The 23848-nt window shown below is 36.0% G+C and overlaps 2 protein-coding genes and 1 pseudogene across 3 annotated transcripts; all 3 read left to right on the top strand.

Moving 5' to 3' along the window:
- Positions 1-5197: 5197 nt before the first annotated feature.
- LOC143626206 (uncharacterized) lies at positions 5198-10444 on the top strand. Its single transcript, XM_077096352.1, has 8 exons — positions 5198-5569; positions 7905-8150; positions 8239-8645; positions 8719-8904; positions 8980-9172; positions 9264-9340; positions 9430-9583; positions 10048-10444. The coding sequence occupies exons 1-8, from the start codon at positions 5303-5305 to the stop codon at positions 10342-10344; spliced, it is 1827 nt and encodes a 608-aa protein (XP_076952467.1). The 5' UTR covers positions 5198-5302; the 3' UTR covers positions 10345-10444.
- Positions 10445-11838: 1394 nt separating this feature from the next.
- On the top strand, positions 11839-16350 carry LOC143626204 (protein FAR1-RELATED SEQUENCE 7 pseudogene; annotated as a pseudogene). The gene is made up of 2 exons (XR_013152394.1): positions 11839-11914; positions 13977-16350. The product of XR_013152394.1 is annotated as a protein FAR1-RELATED SEQUENCE 7 pseudogene (transcript).
- Positions 16351-19139: 2789 nt separating this feature from the next.
- LOC143626203 (mitochondrial carrier protein CoAc1-like) lies at positions 19140-21884 on the top strand. The gene is made up of 7 exons (XM_077096351.1): positions 19140-19914; positions 20415-20500; positions 20582-20789; positions 20869-21001; positions 21090-21274; positions 21349-21471; positions 21567-21884. The coding sequence occupies exons 1-7, from the start codon at positions 19744-19746 to the stop codon at positions 21666-21668; spliced, it is 1008 nt and encodes a 335-aa protein (XP_076952466.1). The 5' UTR covers positions 19140-19743; the 3' UTR covers positions 21669-21884.
- Positions 21885-23848: the final 1964 nt, after the last annotated feature.

Here is a 23848-nt window from a genome sequence, read left to right as displayed (position 1 = left end):
GGCTTGCCGGAATCACCCAAGGTCGCCGGAAATTGTACAGGAACTTGCGGCTGAAGCAAACAACGGCACCAGCGGCTTATATAGATCGGCGGTGGTACTTGCGGTGACCAGGGGACAATGGTTGTGGCAGGTGGGTGGCGGCCGGAGGTCCGGTGGCCGGAGGTGGCGGCTGTCAGAAAGTATATGGATGGTGGCTAGGGTTTTGGTTATTATCTCATCCAGTTATTAATATATTATCATAATATATATATATATATATATATATATATATATATATATATATAATGATAATTAGGGTTTACTCAAAATCAAAACCAATGGGCTTTGAGCCTATTGACCAACCAAAAGCCTTGACCACCATTCTAACTTTGTTAATTAGTTGTGTCAGGCCCAATTAACGATTAAGTGAGCCTAAGGTTCGTTACCCTCGGTGTAATTCATACCGGGTCATATTCGGGTCGGTCCGCATTAACTTGACCCGAACCGACCATATATTCCAACAGTCTCCCACTTGGACGGATTTGGGTCAAGTATCACAACGCTAACAGCTAGAGGCGTTCTAGCTACACATAGCTGTCCCCAACCAATTATGACATTTTTAAATTCATAACCAAAATATATTGGAATACATTATTGCAAGATAATGAACTTATAGTAATCGTTATCATCTATCCTTTCTGTATAAGACATCAATTGAACAATGAGACATGGATCAAATCAATCTCATGTAGTATTCAATTATTGTAGTTCTCGATATAGAGTCAAAGTGGTCCAATCAAACAGACCGTAAGTTTGGGTGAGGCATCACACTTTACCAGTTTGAATCAACGAGGGCGCCAAGATGTCTAATTGTTAAATTTTCATGTAAGAGTACAAAATCCCATCTTGACTACATACAACTCCCACCGTACTCCAGAATATTCCCAATCAATGCCTTTATGGTTGGCAGTTACGTAACAACGATTAACATGATCAAAGAATATTACTCGGTAAACGAAAGTTCCAATATGTGTCTCAGCTCTAAGGATACTAAATGAGCATACTATTATCAAAACATCTTATAATCAAGATCCATGAAGATGATTTGATGCGAGTTACATCCAACGTCATTCATAATGAGGTATGTGAGTTTGGAAGTCAACTGCTTGAGTCCAAAGTCAGAATAGTCTTAATTTAGAATCGTTCCCACGAGTCTAACCGACTACGGATAATTTAGAATATAATATTCACGGATTAAATGTATTAAAAGAACACAGTTATATTATTCAACGTTTGCATTTAACCATTAAATCAAAAGTGAACTTAAAAGTACAACTGTTTAAATGTTCATACATCCAAATACTAAATGAAAATAAATCGCTAGCAAATCTAAGCCCGATAGCATCTCTATGCTGATCATGCATGTCCTGAGTCATCGACTTATTGAACGGGTCAGCTAGATTTTGATCTGTGTCTACTGTGCTTATCACGATGTCTTTATGTTCCAATAATTCTTGTACATAGTGAAACTAAAAATGTGCTTGGCCATGTGATGAAAATTGGGCTTGTTGGCTTGAGCAATAGTACCTGTGTTATCAAATATTACGTCGATCATTTTCCTAAACTTGGAACCAGATCGAGGTTGGCTATGAATTTCTTCATCCAAGCAGTTATGAGCAGAAACATCTCGGTCATTCTGGAAGTTAGTGTCAGTATGACACCTTACAGTGAGCTCATCTTCCACTCCTACAAACGCACATACGAGACGTCAGGTCTATTGCATAATACAGCGTACATGACAGAGCCAATCGCTGAAGCATATGGAATTGCTTGCATGTGCTTTGTCTCAATGTTCGTTGCCGGAGATTGCGGTTTGCTAAAACGGTTCCTTTAGCAATGGAACAACTCCTATCTTGGAGTTGTCCATTGAGAAGCGTGTCATAACTTTGTTTATGTATGTACATTGACTTAGCCCTAGAAGCCGCTTAGATCTATCTCGGTAGATCTTGATTCCCAGAATATAAGTAGCTTCACCAAAATCTTTAATTGTGAAACAAGATCCCAACCAGTGCTTAACTTCCTTAAGCATAGGAATGTTGTTTCCAGTTATCAGTATATCATCCACATACAGGACGAGGAATGATATAGTGTTCCCACTAGCCTTTCTGTAAACACATGGCTCATCTTCATTTTTGATAAAACCAAACTCTTTGATTTCCTTATCAAAATGTAGATTCCAGCTGCGAGATGCTTGTTTGAAAATCCACTTGCTCCCTATTGCCCGACCTTCGGGGGGTAGCTCAATCAATTTCCACACTTGATTGTCATGAATAGATTGCATCTCGGCGTTCGTGGCATCTCGCCATTTCTCATATTCCGGATCCAAGATTGCAGATTTGTAGTTAGTAGGTTCGTTGTTAGACTTGGCTACTAATAAGACTTCTGGACCATCCAGATTCCATAGGTATCTTGGATTTGGTGCGGGAGTTCTACTAATTCTGCGAACGCTCATGTTCATGTCTGATGTATCAGCAACAACAACTTCTTGATCAGACGCTCCAACTTCCTCACCGGTTGATTGTGGTTCTTGAATTTCTTCAAGATCGACAATGTAATCTCCAATTCCTCGATCGAGAAATTCTTTCTCGAGGAAATGGCCTTTCTTCTTGATATAAATCATATTTGTATCAGGATGAAAGAAGTAATAACCGCTTTGGTTGTAGTATTTGACGAATGCGGGAGGCAGTCATAAAGGCGAAACTCCAAAAGGAGTGAGACAAGTTAGTTCTACACATCATCGATCGAACCATGTTTAGCAAAGTTCGATTCCTCCTCTCGCTCACGCCATTATGTTGGGGTGTGCCATGTGGAGTGAGCCGTGAAATAATTCCACACTTTTTTAGATGACTGATGAACTCTGAGCTGAGATACTTTCCACCTCGATCTGACCGAAGTATCTTGATGGTTTTACCAAGTTGGTTTTCCACTTCATTTTGAAATTCTTTGAACTTTTCCAAAGTTTCATGCTTGTGTTTCATGAGATACACATAAGGTCGTCGAAAATTGAACTGGAACTTGCGACTGAAGCAAACAACGGCACCGGCGGCTTATATAGATCGGTGGTGGTGCTTGTGGTGACCAAGGGACAATGGTTGTGGCAGGTGGGTGGCGGCCGGAGGTCCAGTGGCCGGAGGTGGCGGCTGTCGGAAAGTATATGGATTGTGGCTAGGGTTTTGGTTATTATCTCTTCCACTTATTAATATATTATCATAATATATATATAGAATGATAATTAGGGTTTAATCAAAATCAAACCCAATGGGCTTTGAGCCCATTGACCAACCAAAAGCCTTGACAACCATTCTAACTTTGTTAATTAGTTTTGTCGGGCCTAGTTAACGATTAAGTGAGCTTAAGGTTCGTTACCCTCGGTGTAACTCATACCGGGTCATATTCAGATCGGTCCGTGTTGACTTGACTCGAACCGACCATATATTCCAACATGAAGTATTGTAAAATTGTTAAAAACTTGTCCATTTACTCATTTGTGAGAAGGTCACGTTTCAGTAAAAAAAACAAAGAAAAATGAATGTGTGTATGCGATCGGCAATAAAGAAACAAACCATGAGAATAATTCTGATAAATTGAATGAAGGAGAACTCAATAGTCAATCCATTTGCTTCCAAAATCAAACTATTGGTAAGAAAGATTTGTTTTATGTTAAAATAAAAAAAAATGCACACGTGATGTTTTTAGGTAATTTCCATTATAAATGAGGCTTTTGATGATATTATTTAGCTTATAACGTTATGTTTTATCTTCGTTGATGGCTAGAAGTCACCATAAGCAAGTTGGGGGGGGGGGGGGGTTTGAATAAGTTTATAGTCATTCTGTCTTATTAGTTCTTGAATGGAATTAAGATGTCCCATGGTTTATATTTACTAGCTTTGATTTATATCATGCAAGTGTGTATAAAAAGGGTTACTAATTAACAAATATGACATGTAAGTAGGTCAAGATTGTGATTCACATTATCATTGTTACTGAAATAAATCTCAATATAAAATTTTATACGAATTAGTAAATAACTTATTTGCTCCAATAGACCAAAGAGGTTGTAAACTTGTGATTTAGATGTTCGAAATCAAAAGATGTGGTAAACAAATGAAGTATTGAAGTTGAGTTTTTCATGAAACGAGTCATGACAACAATTATGTTAACTATACTTGTAAACATGCGTCCATACTGATAAAGCAATGTCACATATAGATCATCAATGTCAAGACTAAATCAATCAAATTTGTATTTCCTTTAAGAAATATATCACATATAGTTACTAAACATTACAGTCAACGTATTTAATGTAAATACACATGTCCAAGAAGAAAAACTCGGACAACGTAGATGGATATCTTAACCCCTCAACAATAAGATCTCTTCGATTAATGCTGTGATTTTTTATTACAATTCTACAAAGCGAACATTGTCAACCTTGCCATGTAAGAGGAGCGTTTCTGGCGACCACCATCCGACGTGAGAATACATACTTTATTCTTGCTAAATTTCTTAAAAAGTAAGAGTACGCTTGTGTGAGTTAGTATGAGAGCATTCTTGAATTATACTTCTCTGTTTTTGTTTACAATTGAGAGATTATGGTTGTTGTCACCTCATATGTGATATGTCACTGATCCTTCCAATCAATGGCTTAACTGAATCTAACAGTGGCGTGACTGACATCTCTAGGCCTGTAAAGTAGCCGAACAAAAACAAACAATAACATGCTCGTGTTCATTCATTTAACTTTAAAAGAACATGAAAACGTACACAAACACTTAACCATACATATATTATGTTCATGTTTGTTAATTTAAAAAAATGAACATGTTCACGTTCATTCATTTAAAATTCAAATAAGCAGTTCACGAACACAATTAGACAAAGATAATCGAACATAAATGAACACCAACGAACAAGTAGTCGATTCATCTAAACTTTTCATCCAAAAACAACACATAAACGGAACACAAATGAAGTAACATAAACGAACGTTTACAAACATAAATAAACGAAGAAAATACGTATTCATGTTGGTATATTTAACTAAACAAACATAGACAAATTTCCCCTCAAGCCGTAAACGAACCCACTCACTTGAAACCCTTCACAATAACAAGTTAACACACTCCCCATTTCACCCAATATATATATAAAAGAAAGGCACAACTTATCTCTTCTTTTTTCTTTTCTTCCTCTGAAGCAAACCACCATCAAATCAAATCAAATCAAATCAATCATCCGTTACTAGTCAACCCAACCAACCGCCATGAAAGGGCATGATCTGATAAATTCGGTGTTACCAGACGAGCTCATCCTCGAAATCTTCCGCAACCTGGACTCCAAATCCACCAGGGACGCCTGCTCTCTCGTCTGCCGCCGTTGGTTGACCTTAGAACGCTTCAGCCGTTACACCATCCGCATCGGTGCTTCCGGCAGCCCTGACGCACTCGTTCACCTCCTCGCCAGACGCTTCCCTAATGTTACCAATGTCTATATTGACGAACGCCTCTCTGTCTCGCTTCCTGTTGATTTTGTAAGCTCAGTTTTCATCTGGGCTTTCTAGGGTTTCGGGTTGGATAGTGTATGTGGTAAAGCTTTCATTTTTATGCAATTGACTGTGGGTAATTGCTGAAGATCTTACTCTTTTATCAGTTTGGAATACCTAATACAAATATTAAGAATGATAGTGTTTTCTATACTTATGCATAGAATAATAACATATTGTTACAATTAATATAATGCTTATCAGTATTAAGTTGTTAAAGGTTAGCTGGTCTGGTGAACTATGCAAGTTTCATTTCCCCAATTTTGATCTGGGTTTTCTAGGGTTTCGAGTTTATTGGGTCGGGTTGGATACTATTTGTGGTAAAGGTTTGATTTTTATACAATTGATAGTGGGTAATTGGTGAAGATCTTACTCTTCATTAGTTTGGAAGACCTAATACACATATTTTTTAACTGGTAGTATATAGTGTTTACATCAAGAAGGAAGGCAAACGGACAACAAGCTCAGCCGCAAGCCCTTTTTGAAATGAAAAACACAATCTTTTAAAACTACATTGATTGATCTTGGGTCATAACATTACTATGCATAACCCGTTGGACTCGGCTAAGTAGCAATATAAATATTTTATAATTATACAAAGAAAAATAACAGCTTGTTACAATTTATATAATGCATCTCAGTATAAAGTTATTAGCAATTAGTTGTGATTGGGTCTGGTGAACTATGCAAGTTTCATTTCCCCAATTTCGATCTAGGGGTTTTAGGGTTTCGGATTTAATAGTCTACTAGGTCAGGCTGTATAAAGGTATGATTTTTTATACAATTGATAGTGGGCAATTGGTGAAGATCTTACTATTTATTAGTTTGGAACATCTAGTACACATATTAAGAATGACAATGTTTTGTAATTATACATGGAAAAATAACATCTTGTTACAATTTATATAATGCTTATCAGTATTAATTTATTAACAATTAGCTGTGATTGGGTCTGATGAACTAGGTAATTTTCATTTTCCCAATTTTGATCTAGGGTTTCGGTTATATTAGATCAGATTATTGATGTTGGTGTGTTGATACTCAATTCACAAGTGTATAGCGATATTGATAGTGGTAATTGAGATTTGGGGGTGATTATTAATATGGAAACAAGGTTATTCTCACTGGGTTATTTAGTTGTATAATATTTTTGGTACAAGTTGGATTTTTGATACAAGTAAGAGTGGCTCTTGAATTTATGCAGTTAATTCGGAAAAATATCGGATATTTGAGGTATTGGTTATCGTGGTGGGATTTCTGTAATTTAATATCATGCAGAATTTATATATTCGACAATTTAACACTAACAATTCAGTATACTATCCTACCATTAAAAATTGCAACTTGCAAACAGTTGTAGAAGTAGGAACTTATTAAGACTTAAAAGTACTTAAACACTATAAATACAGAATTAAGACCTAAAACACTGTTATCGGAAATATTGGTGATAAATCGGTTCAACGTCGCCAATAATATCAGGACCGAGATTTTACCATGGTACCGATAACCAATATATCGATGATATCGATTGCTTAGCTTGAAATATTAGAATTGACAGGATAATTTGAACACCTAACACACATATTAAGAATAATAAAAAGTAACATTTAGAAGCATAGTCTTATTTCAGTATTAACAATCAGCTGTGGGGTCTGATGAACTGATAAAAGTATAGAACTGTGTACTGCAGTATTCACTAAATCATTTGATCTGCAATTTGTGACTCCATATAGCAGATAAACATGAAGTCATTATTTTGTGCTCAACTTAATCACGAAGAAGAATGGCTGTCTGTGTGCTATTTGTATCACTTGTTAATCCCCCCCCCCTTCCCCCCTTTTTCCTCTCTCTCTCTCTCTCATATTAGTTTTGTAGATTCGATGTTCAAACACCATGTGCTTGTAGATTGATTTGGGGTATTTACAAACTGTGTGGGACAATCGACCTCTTGAAAGGGGATCGACTTATTTTATGTTTATCTAATGGTGTTTGGTTTTTACCAGCTTGATTTTGTGAAGTTTAAATGCCTCGGTAGACTCGATTTCACACTCGTCATTTGTTTAATGTGTTTCACAACTTGAGCTTTACCTGTATGAGTTTCAGGATAGTTAGCTTGAGCCAAAATAAGGACATTAAAGATCTTTTGACTAATAGCATATCACTTTCTGTAGTTCATAAAGAAAAAAACTCAACTTTAATGGTGGGAATGAGGGTCTGGTCTATGGATAACTTTTGTGGTTGCAATTAATTAGTTAGCTCAATTAGCTTCCAAACTCAGATTAAATTTAGTTAGTCATAGTACTTTTATCGCCAATGGATGCAGGGAAGAAGGCGCAATGCTAGCCACTCATCTCTTTCATGGCTCAGGCTTCACTTTGTGAATGAGAGAAGTGAGGCTGGAACTAGTGAATCAGATTCATACTGTATATCAGATGCTGGGTTGACAGCTGTCGCCGATGGATTCAGTAATCTTGAGAAATTAAGCCTAATATGGTGCTCCAATGCAACAAGTGCAGGCCTCAGATCTGTAGCTGAGAAGTGCAGATTCTTAAAATCCTTGGATTTGCAGGTAAGTATCACAGTCATGATGAAACATATAAACTTCAGAATCTATTAATCTAAGGTTACCAACTATAGTTTTTAATTCCTTTTTAAAGGGTTGCTATGTTGGAGATCAAGGTCTAGTAGCTATTGGCAAGTGTTGCCGGCAACTTGAGATATTAAATCTACGGTTTTGTGAAGGTTTAACCGACACTGGTCTGGTTGAGTTAGCCCTCGGATGTGGGAAAACTTTAAAATGGCTTGGTGTTGCTGCATGTGCTAAAATAACCGACATCTCATTAGAAGCTGTAGGGTCACATTGCAGGTCACTTGAAACACTGTCATTAGATTCAGAGTTTGTCCAGAACAAAGGGGTGCTTGCGGTTGCGAAAGGGTGCTCTCTTCTGAAAAACTTAAGTTTGCAATGCGTTAATGTCACTGATGAAGCTTTAACTGCTGTTGGTGTCTTTTGTTTGTCATTGGAGTCATTGGCGCTCTTCAGTTTCCAGAGATTTACCGATAAGTTAGTTTGTTTTTTGTCTTTATATCTTTCTTGATCATATTATTGCGCATAGTATTAATTATTGGCATTTCAGGAGTCTTTGTGCAATTGGGAAGGGATGCAAGAAGTTAAAGAGTCTAATGCTTAGTGATTGCTATTTCTTGAGTGACAAGGGATTAGAAGCAGTTGCAGCTGGTTGCTCTGAACTTTCACATCTTGAAGTTAACGGTTGCCACAATATTGGCACGTATGGGCTCGAAAGTATTGGAAAATCTTGCATGTAAGCTTTCTGTATATTTTGTTACAAATGTAAATGCCCTTGATTTGGTTGAAAATAATATAAACACATTTGCAGGCGCCTTAAGGAGTTAGCTTTATTATACTGTCAAAAAGTAGGCGATGAAGCTTTATCTGAGATTGGTAAAGGTTGCAAGTATTTGGAAGCTCTTCACTTAGTGGATTGCTCAATTATTGGGGATGATGCTATTTACAGTATAGCTACAGGTTGTAAGAATTTAAAAAGGCTTCATATACGCAGATGTTATGAGGTACTCGACTCTAATTAAATCTTTATTTTAACTAATTTTTTTCATAAATTTGTTTCTTTGATAATATGAATCAATCTCACTGTATTCTTAGGTTGGGAGCAGGGGAATTATAGCTGTTGGTAACAACTGTAAATACCTTACAGACCTTAGTATTCGGTTTTGTGACCGGTAAAAAGCTTTTCTGTTTCGCCTCATTAAGATGCAAAATATCAGGCCCGTTGAATCTATATTTTGAATTATATTTAATATATTTTCAGGGTAGGAGATGAAGCTTTGGTTGCCATTGGCGAGGGTTGTCCTTTTTTACGCCATTTAAACGTTAGTGGGTGCCATCAAATTGGAGATAATGGAATAATAGCAATTGCAAGAGGGTGCCCTCAGCTAAGTTATTTGGATGTCAGCGTTCTTCAGGTCACATTTCTCTTACGTGTGTGTGTTTTTGCGTGTGTATAAGGGCGTTTTAGAACCTATAGTATGTTGTGAACATTGGGAACCGCATAATGCATTTGTACATAGTGCATAATAGATAATCACAAGTGGTGGAAAGAGATCAAACTGTCCAGGGTATCATATTCAAAGCAACAAGCACACATGCATTATGCGAATATGTGGTTCTTAACATAATACTGGTTTTGAAATGATCCCCTCCCTTTGTATTATGTGTGTGTATATATTCATGGGGTCACTTAGAGAACTGCGAGAACTACATAATGCATATATACATAAACGCTTTAAATGTGACGCATATGCGTGTGTACATATTAGGGGTGCAATTAGTGCATTATGTGTTTCTTGCAGTTCTCTACTTAAAATATGAATTCTATAATAATAATAATTAACTTAAAAGCAATGGGCACTTTGTGACATGTGAACAGAATTTGAGGGACATAGCATTGGCAGAGGTAGGTGAAGGATGCCCATTGCTAAAAGATATAGTACTATCACATTGCCGTCAAATAACCGATGTGGGTCTAGACCATCTTGTCAAAAGATGCAAGCTGCTCGAGTCCTGCCACATGGTCTACTGTCCAGGAATTACTTCAGCCGGTGTAGCCACAGTGATTTCCGGGTGCACTAATATGAAGAAGGTGTTGATCGAGAAGGCCAAGGTCAGTGAGAGGACCCAAAGGCGGGCTGGATCTGTCATCTCCTACCTCTGTGTTGACTTGTAGATCAACAATGGTGAGGGGGTTTGACTATTCTTGTTTTTTTAGAGTTATTACGTTGTTTCTGGAATTTGTGTTGTAATAAAGTGATGTGAGTTTCGTTGTATGTTATTTATTTGTGTCACAGCATGAGAATTTTTTATTGTATCGTAATGAGGTGTTTGGATGTGTTTTGAGATATATTGTTGTGGTTTGAAGTTGGGATAATCAATCTTTAGAAGATGTTCATTAGAAGATTATGCTATCGATAATTTCTTATCGGGTTTTATAATCATTTTTCAATAGAATTCGTTAAGTTACACTAACGTTTTATTATTTGTTACCCAATTTACAAAATGTCACTAATAGTTGCAATTCAAAAGCTAGGACATGTGATTATAATATATGATGGTGTAACTTCTTTTATAAAAGTTTGTCATGGGCGAAAATTGATCAAAGCATATTTAAATACCTATGAATTTTTTAAAACATAATTAGGGGATGGTTACCATGTGCTTCGCGGCGGAGCACCTTATAAAACATAATGATATATTCGTAATTTAACTAAAATGGCATCGAAACATGTCTGTTATGTTTTATTATTAATTTTTTGATCATGTAATGTCCAAATGCGTGCCATCAAACCGGCATGCTGCAACGGGTGCTAAACGAAAGACAAAATCATATAAAAGGTTCTTGATTATCTGGTTAGTTAAATATGTGAGTTTATTAAAATTATAAAAAACGAAAAAAAAATCCAAAAGAAATAAATACAAATTTATAAAGAAATTAGAAGGAAAAAGGTTTGGAAGCTTTATGCAAATCATGAACCTGTGTGGGTAACTTCTAAATTAAAAGAAGACATATGATATAGTTATTTATACTAACTTTCATACACTAATTTTTGTAAAATCAAATAACAATAATAATATCACAAGAAACGGTTTCATATTAAGTCCCAGAAAGCAAAAGAAAATTTGCCTTTAAAAAACAAAATGTTTTACAGAGTGTAGTCTATCCATACATTGTTGACAAACTATCTAGACCAGTGACACGCCATATAACGTTTTCAGCATATCATATGGGTCATAATGTCATATAGGTCATTTGATATTGACATAAATTCATATATGAGCACTTACAAGATGTCATGCAAATTCGTATAATTGACTGTTATAATAGTGTAAATTGTATCATGTCATGTAATGTAATGTAAAGTTCTTTTTATATTATATAGTATGAAAAATCTACGGCATGTAAGAATCATATAGACTCAATAATAACCTTATAGGACTCGTATAATATGAAACGGGACAGATGCTTGTCTGGTTCGCGACTTCGCGGACTCTAAAATCTAAATCTATTTATTTGATTAAACAAAGTACCATCATCTGTCCGAAATTTGTTCAATCAAATCAAATCAAATCAAAGCCGATTTCTATTTCTATTTCCGTTGTCTTCTCAGCCTCCTCATAACCAACGATGCTTTGACGGTTGCTAACTATTAATAATCCACATTATTTATTATTATTATTGCTCGCTGTCGCTGCTGTTGATTTCGCATCGCTAAAACCCTAATCACTCACCTTATGAAAAGGTTAACCCTAATTTTTTATATTACTGCTCCTCCTGCTGCTGCTTTTTATGTATTATTATTATTATTATTTTTTATTTAGTTGTCTATTAGTTACAACTGCCAGATTCATATGTGCTAACTTTCACTGAAATGTTCCTCAACTGTTTGGTTACAAGTTTGAGTATGTCCGTGTGTTTGTTTAATATTGATTAACTAAATGAACGAATACGAACAAAGGCTATGCTCGTTCACTTGTGTTAGTGAACGTTGGATAATCTGTTCGTTTGCGCCATGTTTTTTTGTTTATGTTTCTTCATTACAGGTTTTAAATATTTTTTAATGACTTTTTTCTAATTTTATCATATAGATAGATTTAAGCAAAACTGTTAACTATAAAACAAAAGGAAAATATATTAGTGTTATGTGATCAATCTATATCTATGCAAAAATTAACATATGAATATGAATGTTAATAGAACACCATCACAAACTTGGTAGCCGGAGTGAATCGTTTACGCTGACCATTCTCGGTTAGCCAAATCAAATAAAATATTGTTTATGTTCATTTCCTTAATGAATCAACACGGACAAGAAATTTTGTTTGGTAAGGTGTTCGTGAACCGTTCGCTTGTCCGATAAAAGCTTAACGAACAAACATGTACAAGACCGTGTTCGGTTCACATCAGTTCGGTTCGTTTACAACCCTATCTGCATCACTTGGGTTACAGATTTGTCTCAATAGTTTGTGTAGCTGAGTACTTTGTTATCTTCTTCAATTGATCAATGTACCAACTGTTTAATGATATTACTAATTGGACTTTTGTTTCTGTAACATGGCTTAGTTCTGTGTCAGTCTTCTACTTTTGAGGCATGTCTTTGTAGATTTTATAAGTGTTGTATTAGTGTGTTTCATAAATGGTTAATGTACCTGGTGTAGGATAAGGGCTTTTAATGATATGAGTTGAGTTAGTAGTAGTTGACTGAAGTGAGAAGGACAAGCGAGTTCACGAGATGATCTGCTCTGTTAATAAAATATACAGAGTTTATCAGATTATGTTACTGGCATTGGTCTAGCTAGATTATTATATTGTTACTTTTTACAAAGGACCTACATTGTTAAATGCAACTCTATGTATTCTTGTTGTATATTCTTTGATGGTGGTATTGCACTTGTATCCGTATATCTTGTGTGACTAAATACTATATGTTGGGCTTAAATGCAAATGCAAGTAACACGATTACAAACGATGTAATGTGTCTTTAGGTCCTACATGACATGGTAGTGCAAGTATACGGATACAAGATTTGTTCATTTTGATCTAGAGAACGTTTGGTGGAAACCATAACTTGTTTAGAAGTTGAGCTTGCTTTAATGTATTCGTGACTGTCACCTCGGTAGTTGACTATACATGCTGAAGTTAATAAAGCGTTATGCAAAGCGACTCTTTTGAAGGTTGTTGAACGTCTGGTCTTGAAATTTGATTTTGGATCTTCATTAGGTGTTTTTTTAAGAAGTCTCTTGTAAGCAAAGTTTTCATAATTTCATTTTCAACATCAAGGTTTTTTTTTTCTTTCATTGATGGACTATATAAGAGACCCGAGTTTAAACGTTTTTCAATACTTGAAATTTCAAATAGAAACTTTGAATCAAAAGCTTTGATCAACTGTGTTTTAAATAAAATTCTGGCTCTTTCTTTGAATGCTACACTTTCTTAGTTTAGGCTGTTCAAGATAATTCAACATTTCATATTTTAGCGAAATTTCTATAGTTATTTGTACACTATACATCAGTATGAAATATCATTTTGATTATTTATCCAGAAATATTCCTCTATTTGTCATTACACATAGGCATTTTAGATATCTAACTAGTATTCATATACTCATGTATGCTATTTAACTATGTGTCCGGCCAAAAGTTCGCATTCATTTTGAGATAGATGGCGTATCATGTTTCAATTTTAAGCTACCTCTCTGACTTATGCGATTGTGCAACGATATCTATGATTCATACTATTGGAATAATCTAATTATGATATAAAATTAGTTGAATGATCTGTTATTCCCAATATTATTATTTCAGGATTTGATATGTATATGCAAGATCTAGGCGACATTGTGACCGTAAGAGCAAAAGCAGGTCAAACAGTTTTCAAACCAAACGGGCAAAGAGAAGATGCAGTCTCTGAAATCCAGCCATGTTTAGGGTTAGAATTTGATTCAGCAGAAGCAGCCCAAGAGTACTATACTTCTTACGCAACTCAAGCCGGATTCAGAATAAGAATCGGTCAACTTTACAGATCAAGAGTTGACGGGTCAATTATTTCAAGAAGATACGTTTGTTCACTTGAAGGCTTTCAAACCCCTATAAGAACCGGCTGTCCAGCTTTCATAAGAGTGCATAAGGGCGAATCTGGAAAATGGGTTTTAGCAAGCTTTAAAACTGAACACAATCATGATCTCGATTTCCCAGGTGAGATTTCACCCCCGATCATTCAAACAAAAACCATTCCCGCGCCAAAACCGATATCCGTTGTGTCATCAACAACTGGAATCAGATCACTTGACGATGATGGTCTATCGGGTGTTGATGATCTTAAACGGCTTAAACAAGAACTTGAAACTGAATTCAAACCGAGAAGTGAACCGTACACGGGTCTTGATTTCACATCTGCTAGTGAAGCTTACAAATTTTACCTCGCTTATGCAGCCAACACGGGTTTCAAAGTTCGAATTGGTCAGTTATTCCGTTCGAAAAATGACGGGTCAATAACTTCTAGAAGATTCGTGTGTTCAAAAGAAGGACATCAACACCCTTCAAGAGTTGGGTGTGGAGCGTTCATGAGAATACAAAGACAAGGGCTGGACCGATGGGTTGTTGACCGTTTATCAAAAGAACACAATCACGAAATCGACTCACCTGAAGACACAAATCAGAATCATGGTAAATCTTTTAAGGAGGAATTTACTAACGGGTTGGAAAATTTGGATTTACTTGAAACAAACGATGGTTTTAGTTTGGTCAAAAGAGAGAGAGGAAGCGGTGTCAGGAATCAGTGGTATAACATACTTCTAGAATATTTTCAAACGCGTCAAGCTGAAGATACAGGCTTTTATTACGCAATAGAAGTTGATAACGGGAGATGCATGAACGTCTTTTGGGCTGATGGACGGTCAAGATTCTCGTGCACTCAATTTGGTGATGCAATCATTTTCGACACCTCATACAGGAAGTCGAGTTACACAGTCCCGCTAGCTTCGTTTATTGGTGTGAATCACCATAGACAACCCGTGCTTTTAGGGTGTGCGTTAATCTCAGACGAATCAGAAGAGTCGTTTACATGGGTTTTCCAAGCGTATATTCGCTCCATGTCCGGAATCCGGCCAGTTTCCATCATTGCAGATCAAGACAACCCCGTTCAGAACGCGATCGCACACGTTTTCCAGGGTACACATCATCGGTTTTCCCCGTGGCAGATTCTTGCTAAAGAACATGAGAATCTCGGCGCGTTACGTTCCATGAAAGAATTCAAATTCGAATACGAAACGTGCATTTCACAAAGCCAAACAGCAAGCGAGTTTGATTCCGCATGGGGTGCACTTATCGACAAATACAATCTAAAGGAAAACACTTGGTTAAAAGAAATGTACAGAATGAGAAAAAGCTGGGTCCCGTTGTATATACGGGGCACATTTTTCGGTGGCATCCCGATTGATGGAACTGTAAAATCTTACTTTGGAACATATGTAACACCCGAAGTGCCAGTTACCGAATTCGTAATGCGGTATGAGAAAGCTATTGAGCATAACCGTGAAGAAGAAAGACAAGAAGATTCTAACTCGTTTAACATCCAGCCCGCTCTACATACAAAAGACCCGTTAGAGGGACAATGCAGACAGCTCTACACCATAGCCATTTTCAAAATATACCAAAAAGAGCTTCTAGAAAGTTACAGTTATGTCGGGATCAAGATCAACATCGAGGGTGCAATCAGCAGATATATAGTTCAAAGATGCGGGAATGGAGACGAAAGAAACACAGTTGCTTTTAACGCTGAGAATCTTGACATTACCTGCAGTTGCAGGATGTTTGAGTTCGAGGGTGTTCTGTGTCGGCACACGTTAAAAGTTTTTCAAATTATGAACGTTAGAGAAATCCCATCTCGTTACATTTTGCATAGGTGGACTAAAAATGCTCAATATGGGATTCTTCGGGATGTTGAATCTGTTGGTGGGTCCCATGATTTGAAGGCGTTGATGACATGGAGTTTAAGGGAAGAAGCGGGTAGCTATATTGAAGCGGGTGCAGCTTCTGTTGAAAGGTATAAATTGGCTTTTGAGATACTGCAAGAAGGTAGGCGTAATCTTTGCTGTCAAAATTGATGACTTGATATTTGAAGAAAGGTATGTAATAGCTCATCTTTTGACTTTTGAAATCTTCTGTTCAGTTTAGGGTTAAAGATACTGTGTTGTGGTGAGCTCCATGGCACCTTTGTAACAGTGTTTTTTGAGTCTTAAGATGAATAGCGTTATATAAAGTGGGGCTTGTTTTTCGTATCGTATGCTAGAGGCCGCAAAGTGGGTCGCCGTTAACTTCTTGGTGCGGGTCAAAACGAGTTGGGTGGTTGAATTAAACGATATTAGTTTAAAATTAATACATCCGGCTACTTTAAAAGTAATAAACTTTATATTAGTTTAATTCACACGCTTTTATCTTATATTGTTTTCTCTATTTTTCAATAAACGGGACAGTTTTAACTATTATAAATGTATGATGGTTAACTTGGTGTTTTGTCACTTTGTAAGGTACAATATAATGTTTCGTTACAAGATTAATCAACTCTCTACATTATAAAAGGTCATGTACCACACTTTTATGCCGGGTGTCATGAATACCTACACCTACGGCGCGACACCAGTGGAGTGGTGTTCTGACCTTTTGATAAATCGAAAACGTTGAACATCACCATCGCATATTTGGTCATATCAACTGACCACAAACAATGATTGATCCTGTGATTAAAAAGACATCTAGTAAGTGTGGTCATCAATATACACCTCCAATGCAAAATGATATCTCTCTCTTTGTTAGATGTGTCATAAATTGCTGTTTAGATAAGTTATTTACTAGTGTATGAATGGCATTACTATAAATAATAAATACATTTTTTAACATAAAAAAATATTATTTTTATTTGGTAGACTTATTCTTTCTTGTCCTCTCTTTTCCTTTCTTTCTGTCCCACAATTCAAGCAACTTGTTCCTCATAATACCACAATTCACAAACTTCACGTTGTAATACCATTTTCAGTTTTGGTTTTATAACCATCATCCACCACACAAACTAGTTTGCTCATTAGACTTCCTTCGGCTTCCGCTATGTTCTTGATTCCGGTTGAAGACTCCGAGCAATGGTAAGAAACTTTCCTACAAACGGAAATCCTCGAAACCATTCATTACCATCACGCGCGTTCATATTTGCTTTTATCGCGGCCACTATCGTAGTAATTTCGTTTCTTTGTGGGAAGAAGAAAAGAAAACGATCTCGTTCATCTAATAACCATGCAGCACGAGCCAACACTGAGAATACCGAGCTACTTGCCTCAACAACAAATAATAACACGAATGACACGACACATCTCAAGATCGAAGGTCAAAACGCTGATCCTTCACCACCCGAACCAACGGTACAAGTTGAACATAAAGAGCTTCGACCACCGCCAAGATTAGCCAGCATAAGGGCGACCTCGTGCCATGTTGCTGAGACCCCGAATAGATCTCAAAGTGCGAAACTGACATCGAGTTTGAGTATGCGATTAACGGGTGGATTGAAGGGGATCAAGAAAGGACCGAAAAAGGAAGAAAAGGCTGAGAATGATAAACTGACTCGTGAGGATTCGCTTCTGACTAAAACCATTATTCTTGGGGGAAAATGTCGGATCCCGGATGAGGATGATATTATTCTTGATGAAAACGGGCAACAAGTCACCACTTTTCATCGAAAACAATCGTGTTCTTCAATATCTCGACAAAGCTCAGGCGCCAATCAAGATGTGATCCGTAGTGAAGCTCAGAATCTTTAGGATTTGAATGACTAGATCCCTTCACATTTTTGTAATTTATGTTATTGAACAGTCATGTAATATCATGAGATAAAACTGAATAATCATCATCATCATCATCATCGTACTCAGTATATCCCACCAATAGCAAAGCTATAGTAGGGTCTGAATAAAACTGAATAAACAAGTTGTAAATGGTTGAGAGTACTAAAAAGCCATTCAATATTTCTCACATGTAGGTTATGTAGTTTGTAATTGTTTAGATAATCTTTCTGAATTGTGTTTGATGACACTCGGGTTGAAAATATTTCGATGATACTCTTGAAATATCAATCGGATAATTTATGAAACGTCAAGAACGGTAATGGATGTTTTTGATGCGAAACATGCACCCATAATAGAGTAAATGAAGACTTCTGTTTTATAGTTGTGGAAGCATCAGATCACAGACACAATGTTTTGTGAAATAGTTTGTTAGTTGGAGTAAATGAAGACTTCAATATGTTGTGCCAGCGAGTTTTAGGCTATCGACAAAATATATACGCTGGCGACAACTTTTAGAAACTCATCGGCGACAACGTTGACAATTTTGCAGTCTGTTGTTGCCGACGTGAACATTGGGCCACTCAAAACTGTCTTGCCACATAAAGTTTTTATAGATTACGTCGGGCCAACTTCTTTAGTGACAGATGTCGTCTTCTAGTTGGACAAGAAACTCGTCATCCCACTTAAACGACACTTAGAAGGGGACATTCCTAAGAATGTTTTTTTTATCAAGTTACAAAATGTGAACTTTTTTTTTAAATAGTAACATTTAAAAAAAATAAATTATTTGATAAGTATCTTCATGGTTTTTACAACTCAAAATAGTTCTCGAATGACTCCAATCTATTCATTATGTACTCTTATTTAATAACTATTTACATTCAATAATATTACCATTTTTTTATATAGATCTTGTTTCACATTCCCAAAAATATTCATTCTTTTCCTAACATTGGTAACCTCAAATTCCCAAAGAAAGTAGTTCATGAAAATAGATTAAAAAAAACTAAAAATAGCAAGAAAAAAAAACAATGAAAAAAAACTAAATATAGCAAAAAAAAAAAAAAGAAAAAAGAAAAAAAAACATTCATAAATGAGTCCACATGCGAGACGGGTCAACCATGAAAGGTCCATGTTCAAATAAAGGGGCTCATCCATGTGACACCTTCACGTTTCTTATTTCTTAATAATAATAATAAAAAATAATAATATATCAACCCTAATTTCCACAAGATCCACACCTCAAACCCACCACCACTTCATCCAAGTTAACCCCTTTAATCCTCAATTCTTCAAGATTCATCCTCTATTTCCCAATTCCACCGTCGGATCTGAATTCGGTACCCGAGAAATCAGGGTTTTGATTTCATCTTATTCTTACGTTTTCTTGAAATTAGGGTTTTTTGATTTTGAAAAAAATTAGGGGTTTTGAACTGTTGGTTCTATGTATCTGAGACCCATATGGAAAATTGAGTTGATTTTGGGTAGATCAATTGGTTTGTGATAATAAAGTTTCGATTTTTAGGGTTTTTTTGATGCATATGGTTATTGTTGAAAAAGTGTTATTGGTGTGTGTGCTCTGGTGGTTTGTTCCTCTGCATTGTGTTGAGCAAACTGCTAGAGATATATGGGATAAAAGGTATTCAAAGTTACAGGGTGGATAGAAGAAACATTTTTAGAAACCGAATTTGAAGTTGTTGTTTGGATTTTTGTGTTTGGATTGTTTTTGAATAATAACAATAATGGGGTCTTCGCAAGGTTCTTCGTTGTCGACGAATGTGGCCGGGCTGGTTGAGGATTCGGCTATCGAAACGTTGCCCGTGTATGTGAAGGAGTTGATTGCTGGTGGTGCTGCGGGGGCGTTTGCTAAAACGGCTGTTGCTCCGCTTGAAAGGATTAAGATCTTATTGCAGGTGAGGTGTCGATCGGTTATCTGTTTGTTTGATAATCTGAGTAATGTTTTTTGTTGTATGTGCTTAAACCTGTTAAAGCGGGCGGACAGGTCGGGCCGATCTGGGTAGCGGGCCGACTAGGTTCTGGTCAAAACGGGCTGCTTTTATAATTAACAATTTGGTTAGGGTCAAAATGGGTTCTGAGCGAAATGAGTTCGGGTAAAATAAGTTTGCTTTAATAAATACCAACTTGGTTTGGGTCAAAACGGTTTCTGGCCCGAATGGACTTGGGTTGAAATAGTCGTTTTACCAAAAAATATATTATAAATGGGTTCACTAGTTAAACTTTGATAGTTAATTTTATGTTGTTTAATGGTCCCTCTATGTATCGAACAAATCTATAAGTTTACAAATTGTGCTCATTGATTGTTAATTTATGCATTAATTATATATATTAATGAATTTATTATTGTTAGTTATGTTGTTTACATTGGAAATTGTTAATTTTTATGAATTTTCAGACACGAACACAAGGTTTTCATTCACTCGGAGTCTACCAATCGCTCAAACGAGTACTAAAACATGAAGGGGTTCTTGGATTTTACAAGTACGTCTTTTAAGTTTCGCTTTTGCTAGTTATTAAATATTAAAACGTGGTATCTTAACTAGATTTTATATGTTTTTCCAGAGGAAATGGTGCTAGTGTTCTTAGAATTGTTCCATACGCAGCATTACATTTCATGACATACGAGCAATACCGATGTTGGATATTAGACAAATACTCTGTTTTTGGAACAGGGCCGTTTGTAGATCTTTTAGCCGGTTCTGCAGCTGGTGGGACCGCTGTCTTATGCACTTATCCTTTGGATTTGGCTCGCACCAAACTCGCATATCAAGTGAGTTATTGCATCACATATCTATATGTTAGTTATAAGTTATTGAGATATAAATAATTAAATATTAATATCATTTTAGGTTGTGGATGCAAAAGAGAGTTTGGCGAATGGTTCTAAAAGTACTATAACGCCGCCTCGTTACACTGGCATTAAAAATGTGTTAGAGAGCGTTTATAGAGAGGGTGGTATGCGTGGCTTGTATCGAGGTGTAGGTATGTAACCACTAACCTCACAAACTGCAAATCTTAAACTACACTTTTTTTGTATATTTATTTGTAAGTTTATTTTAATATGAACTAGGTCCGACTCTTATCGGTATTTTGCCATATGCCGGTTTGAAGTTTTACATTTATGAAGAACTAAAGAGCCATGTATCCGAGGAGAATCAGAGATCGATCATGATGCGTCTTTCATGTGGTGCTTTAGCTGGTTTATTTGGTCAAACGTTTACATACCCTTTGGATGTCGTTAGAAGGCAGATGCAGGTTAGTATTATTATTATTTGTTATCTTTGTTTTATGTTGTGTTTGGTTTTTTGCTAATATGATTTGTTTTTTAGGTTGAAAATTTAGAAGCGGGTGGTGGTGTTAGACACGCGAGTACATGGAAGGGGATTACCACAATTGTTACTGAACAAGGTTGGAGACAATTGTTTGCTGGCCTCCGCATTAATTACATCAAGGTAATAAATGTTTTTTTATAATGTTCATTTTGCGTTTATTAGTTCGTCTTCATGTATATATATATATATTATAATTTGAATCACTTGTTCAACAGATTGTTCCTTCTGTTGCGATCGGTTTCACTGCATACGACATGATGAAATCATGGCTTCGTATACCTCCGAGACAGAAAACACAATCAGTTTCTGCTGCTTAAGTGGTCGTCCGTCAACAAGGAAATATAAAAAGCAAGTGGAATATCAAATCTTTGGGTTTGAGGTTGCAAATGTGTGTTTATGTGCATCCTGTATAACAACATAAGCAGTGTTTAGACTTTGAAACTAAGGTATATTTTTTTTTTTCTTTTGAGATAATTGTGTATCTTTATGTCCACGTTATTATAACAATAAAGAATAAAAATGTCTTTTATCCATGTTGGGTCTGCATTATTTATTTTATTCATACTGTTATTGCATCATGGTCACAGGTTATATATACTATGTATTATAATAATTAAATTATTTAGATATTTTATTTGTTTAAAATATATAGAATCTATATGATATGGCCATATTGGTGATTAAAAATGTATTATGATAATGATTTAAATAAGTGAGATGATGACTTATGAATCTTAAACATGATTGGCATTAACCCTAGATTGTTGTCCCTGAGAAATTAATCAATACTTTCTACTCGAGCTCCATCGCAAACTATTTACAATTACACCGTATAAGAAGCTTTCTCCTCGTACGGCTCGAGAAAAAATGATGAGAAGTTTTGTCTATGGATAAAATTAGAATAAATAGGAAATGACTCCATAAAATAAATTAGTTTATAATTTAACGCATAGTCATTTTTTTAGCTTTCTTCCTGAAAAAATATCATTTGTATTTATAAACTCAAGTTCAAGAATTCTAAAATATCTTTAAAATATCTTAAAGATATTCATATTTTTATTTTTTGAGCGGTCTTTAACCCCCACCCCCTTTCGTCTCGTTTTAAATAGATTTGGATTATGAATTTGGATCCGTGAGACAATTGAAGTGGCGTTTCCTTGTTCTGGGATCATTTATCTTAGTTTTAAATCATTGGGTTTAGACATTACTTCGGTGCTTCTTAATCCTTTCAAAATGGTAGCAACATACCCCTTTTTGTGATTTCTTTCTATCAAAGAATCATACCGATGGTTTATTTGTGCGCGATACACCGTGAATCGAAAAGTTTTAGCCGTTCCAACAAAAATTTTGGGATTTAAAATTTGTTTGAATCGAATCCTTTCGATTTCTATTTCTATTTCTATATCGAAGATATACTTACGAAGTTGTTCCAATTTATTGGTTGGCATTAACCCTAGATCGTTGTCCCTGAGAAATTAATCAATACTTTCTACTCGAGCTCCATCACAAACTATATACATTACAATTACAACCCAATAAATAAGCATATGATACCGGTCAAAATCAAATGAATCATAACAATAATAAATAAAATGTGATTAAATTTTTTGTAAGTTTATAAATATAAAAAGGTTTTTGTTAACAAAGTCCATTGTAAAAGAAACAGAAAAGAAATAATTTGATTTTATCTTATGATAAAAATCTTCCTTTACACAAATTTACAATCCGGTTTACAATTTACATGTTCTACAATTAGCATGTGAATGAATGCATATAATATGATTCAACCAAGCGGTTCCAAACCGGTTTTGGTGCTCAATGTTTCTAACCGGTTTCGAACCATCGGGTAGTAACCGGTGTCTTGGGCATCGGTTTGAAACCGGTTCTGGTTCATGTACCCGATTTTTTTTCCACCTCTAGCCTCTAGGCAGAGGTGTGCAAAACCGGTTTTAAACCCAAACCAAACCGGTTTGGTCAACGGCTGGTCAAAACCGGTTTAGAAGCAAGATAGGTCAGCCTGGTCACATTGTTCGGTCCGGTTTAACCGGTTTTTACCGGTTTGAGTGAAACCGGTTCGGTTTTAAAATCCAGTTTGGTAGATATTAAGGGGAACCGGTCCCGAAACTAGCGGGTTGGGTCGGTTGGGAACCGTTTTGGTGAAACCGGATTTAAACACAAACCGGTTCGGTTTGCCTAAAACCGGTAAAACCGGTCCCAAACCGATTTTTTTTAACACCTCTACCTCTAGGTAGTATTAGATGGGCCCAATTTAAGTCATTTATATAAGTAATAAGTGACAGGTTTTATTAGATGGGCCCAATCTAAGCAGTAGCCTTTTGTTTTCAACTTTCAAGGTTTAGTTAGCTTTATGTCATACACCCCTTGAAAATTTTCTTTGTTCGGGTCAATCTTTATTCGGGTAAAAGGGTAGCCTTCAGTCACGTGTATGTTCAAGATTTACTAGTTTAGCAGTAACTTGTATCATAAGAGGAGGGAC

Source organism: Bidens hawaiensis, unplaced genomic scaffold, assembly GCF_021521415.1.
Source record: "Bidens hawaiensis isolate Kalapana, Puna unplaced genomic scaffold, B.hawaiensis_p1.1 tig00004283_1, whole genome shotgun sequence".
NCBI lineage: Eukaryota > Viridiplantae > Streptophyta > Magnoliopsida > Asterales > Asteraceae > Bidens > Bidens hawaiensis.
Note: the sequence above shows the minus strand (reverse complement) of the source record. Positions and strands in the feature narration are given on the sequence as shown.

Bases quoted from the DNA above. Each gene is read 5' to 3' on its own strand.
- LOC143626206 (XM_077096352.1), top strand. From the start codon at position 5,303: ATGAAAGGGCATGATCTGATAAATTCGGTGTTACCAGACGAGCTCATC. The intron at 8,646-8,718 runs GTTAGTTTGTTT...TTGGCATTTCAG, and splicing joins TTCCAGAGATTTACCGATAA to GAGTCTTTGTGCAATTGGGA. The intron at 9,584-10,047 runs GTCACATTTCTC...ACATGTGAACAG, and splicing joins TGGATGTCAGCGTTCTTCAG to AATTTGAGGGACATAGCATT.
- LOC143626203 (XM_077096351.1), top strand. From the start codon at position 19,744: ATGGGGTCTTCGCAAGGTTCTTCGTTGTCGACGAATGTGGCCGGGCTG. The intron at 19,915-20,414 runs GTGAGGTGTCGA...ATGAATTTTCAG, and splicing joins GGATTAAGATCTTATTGCAG to ACACGAACACAAGGTTTTCA. The intron at 20,790-20,868 runs GTGAGTTATTGC...ATATCATTTTAG, and splicing joins GCACCAAACTCGCATATCAA to GTTGTGGATGCAAAAGAGAG.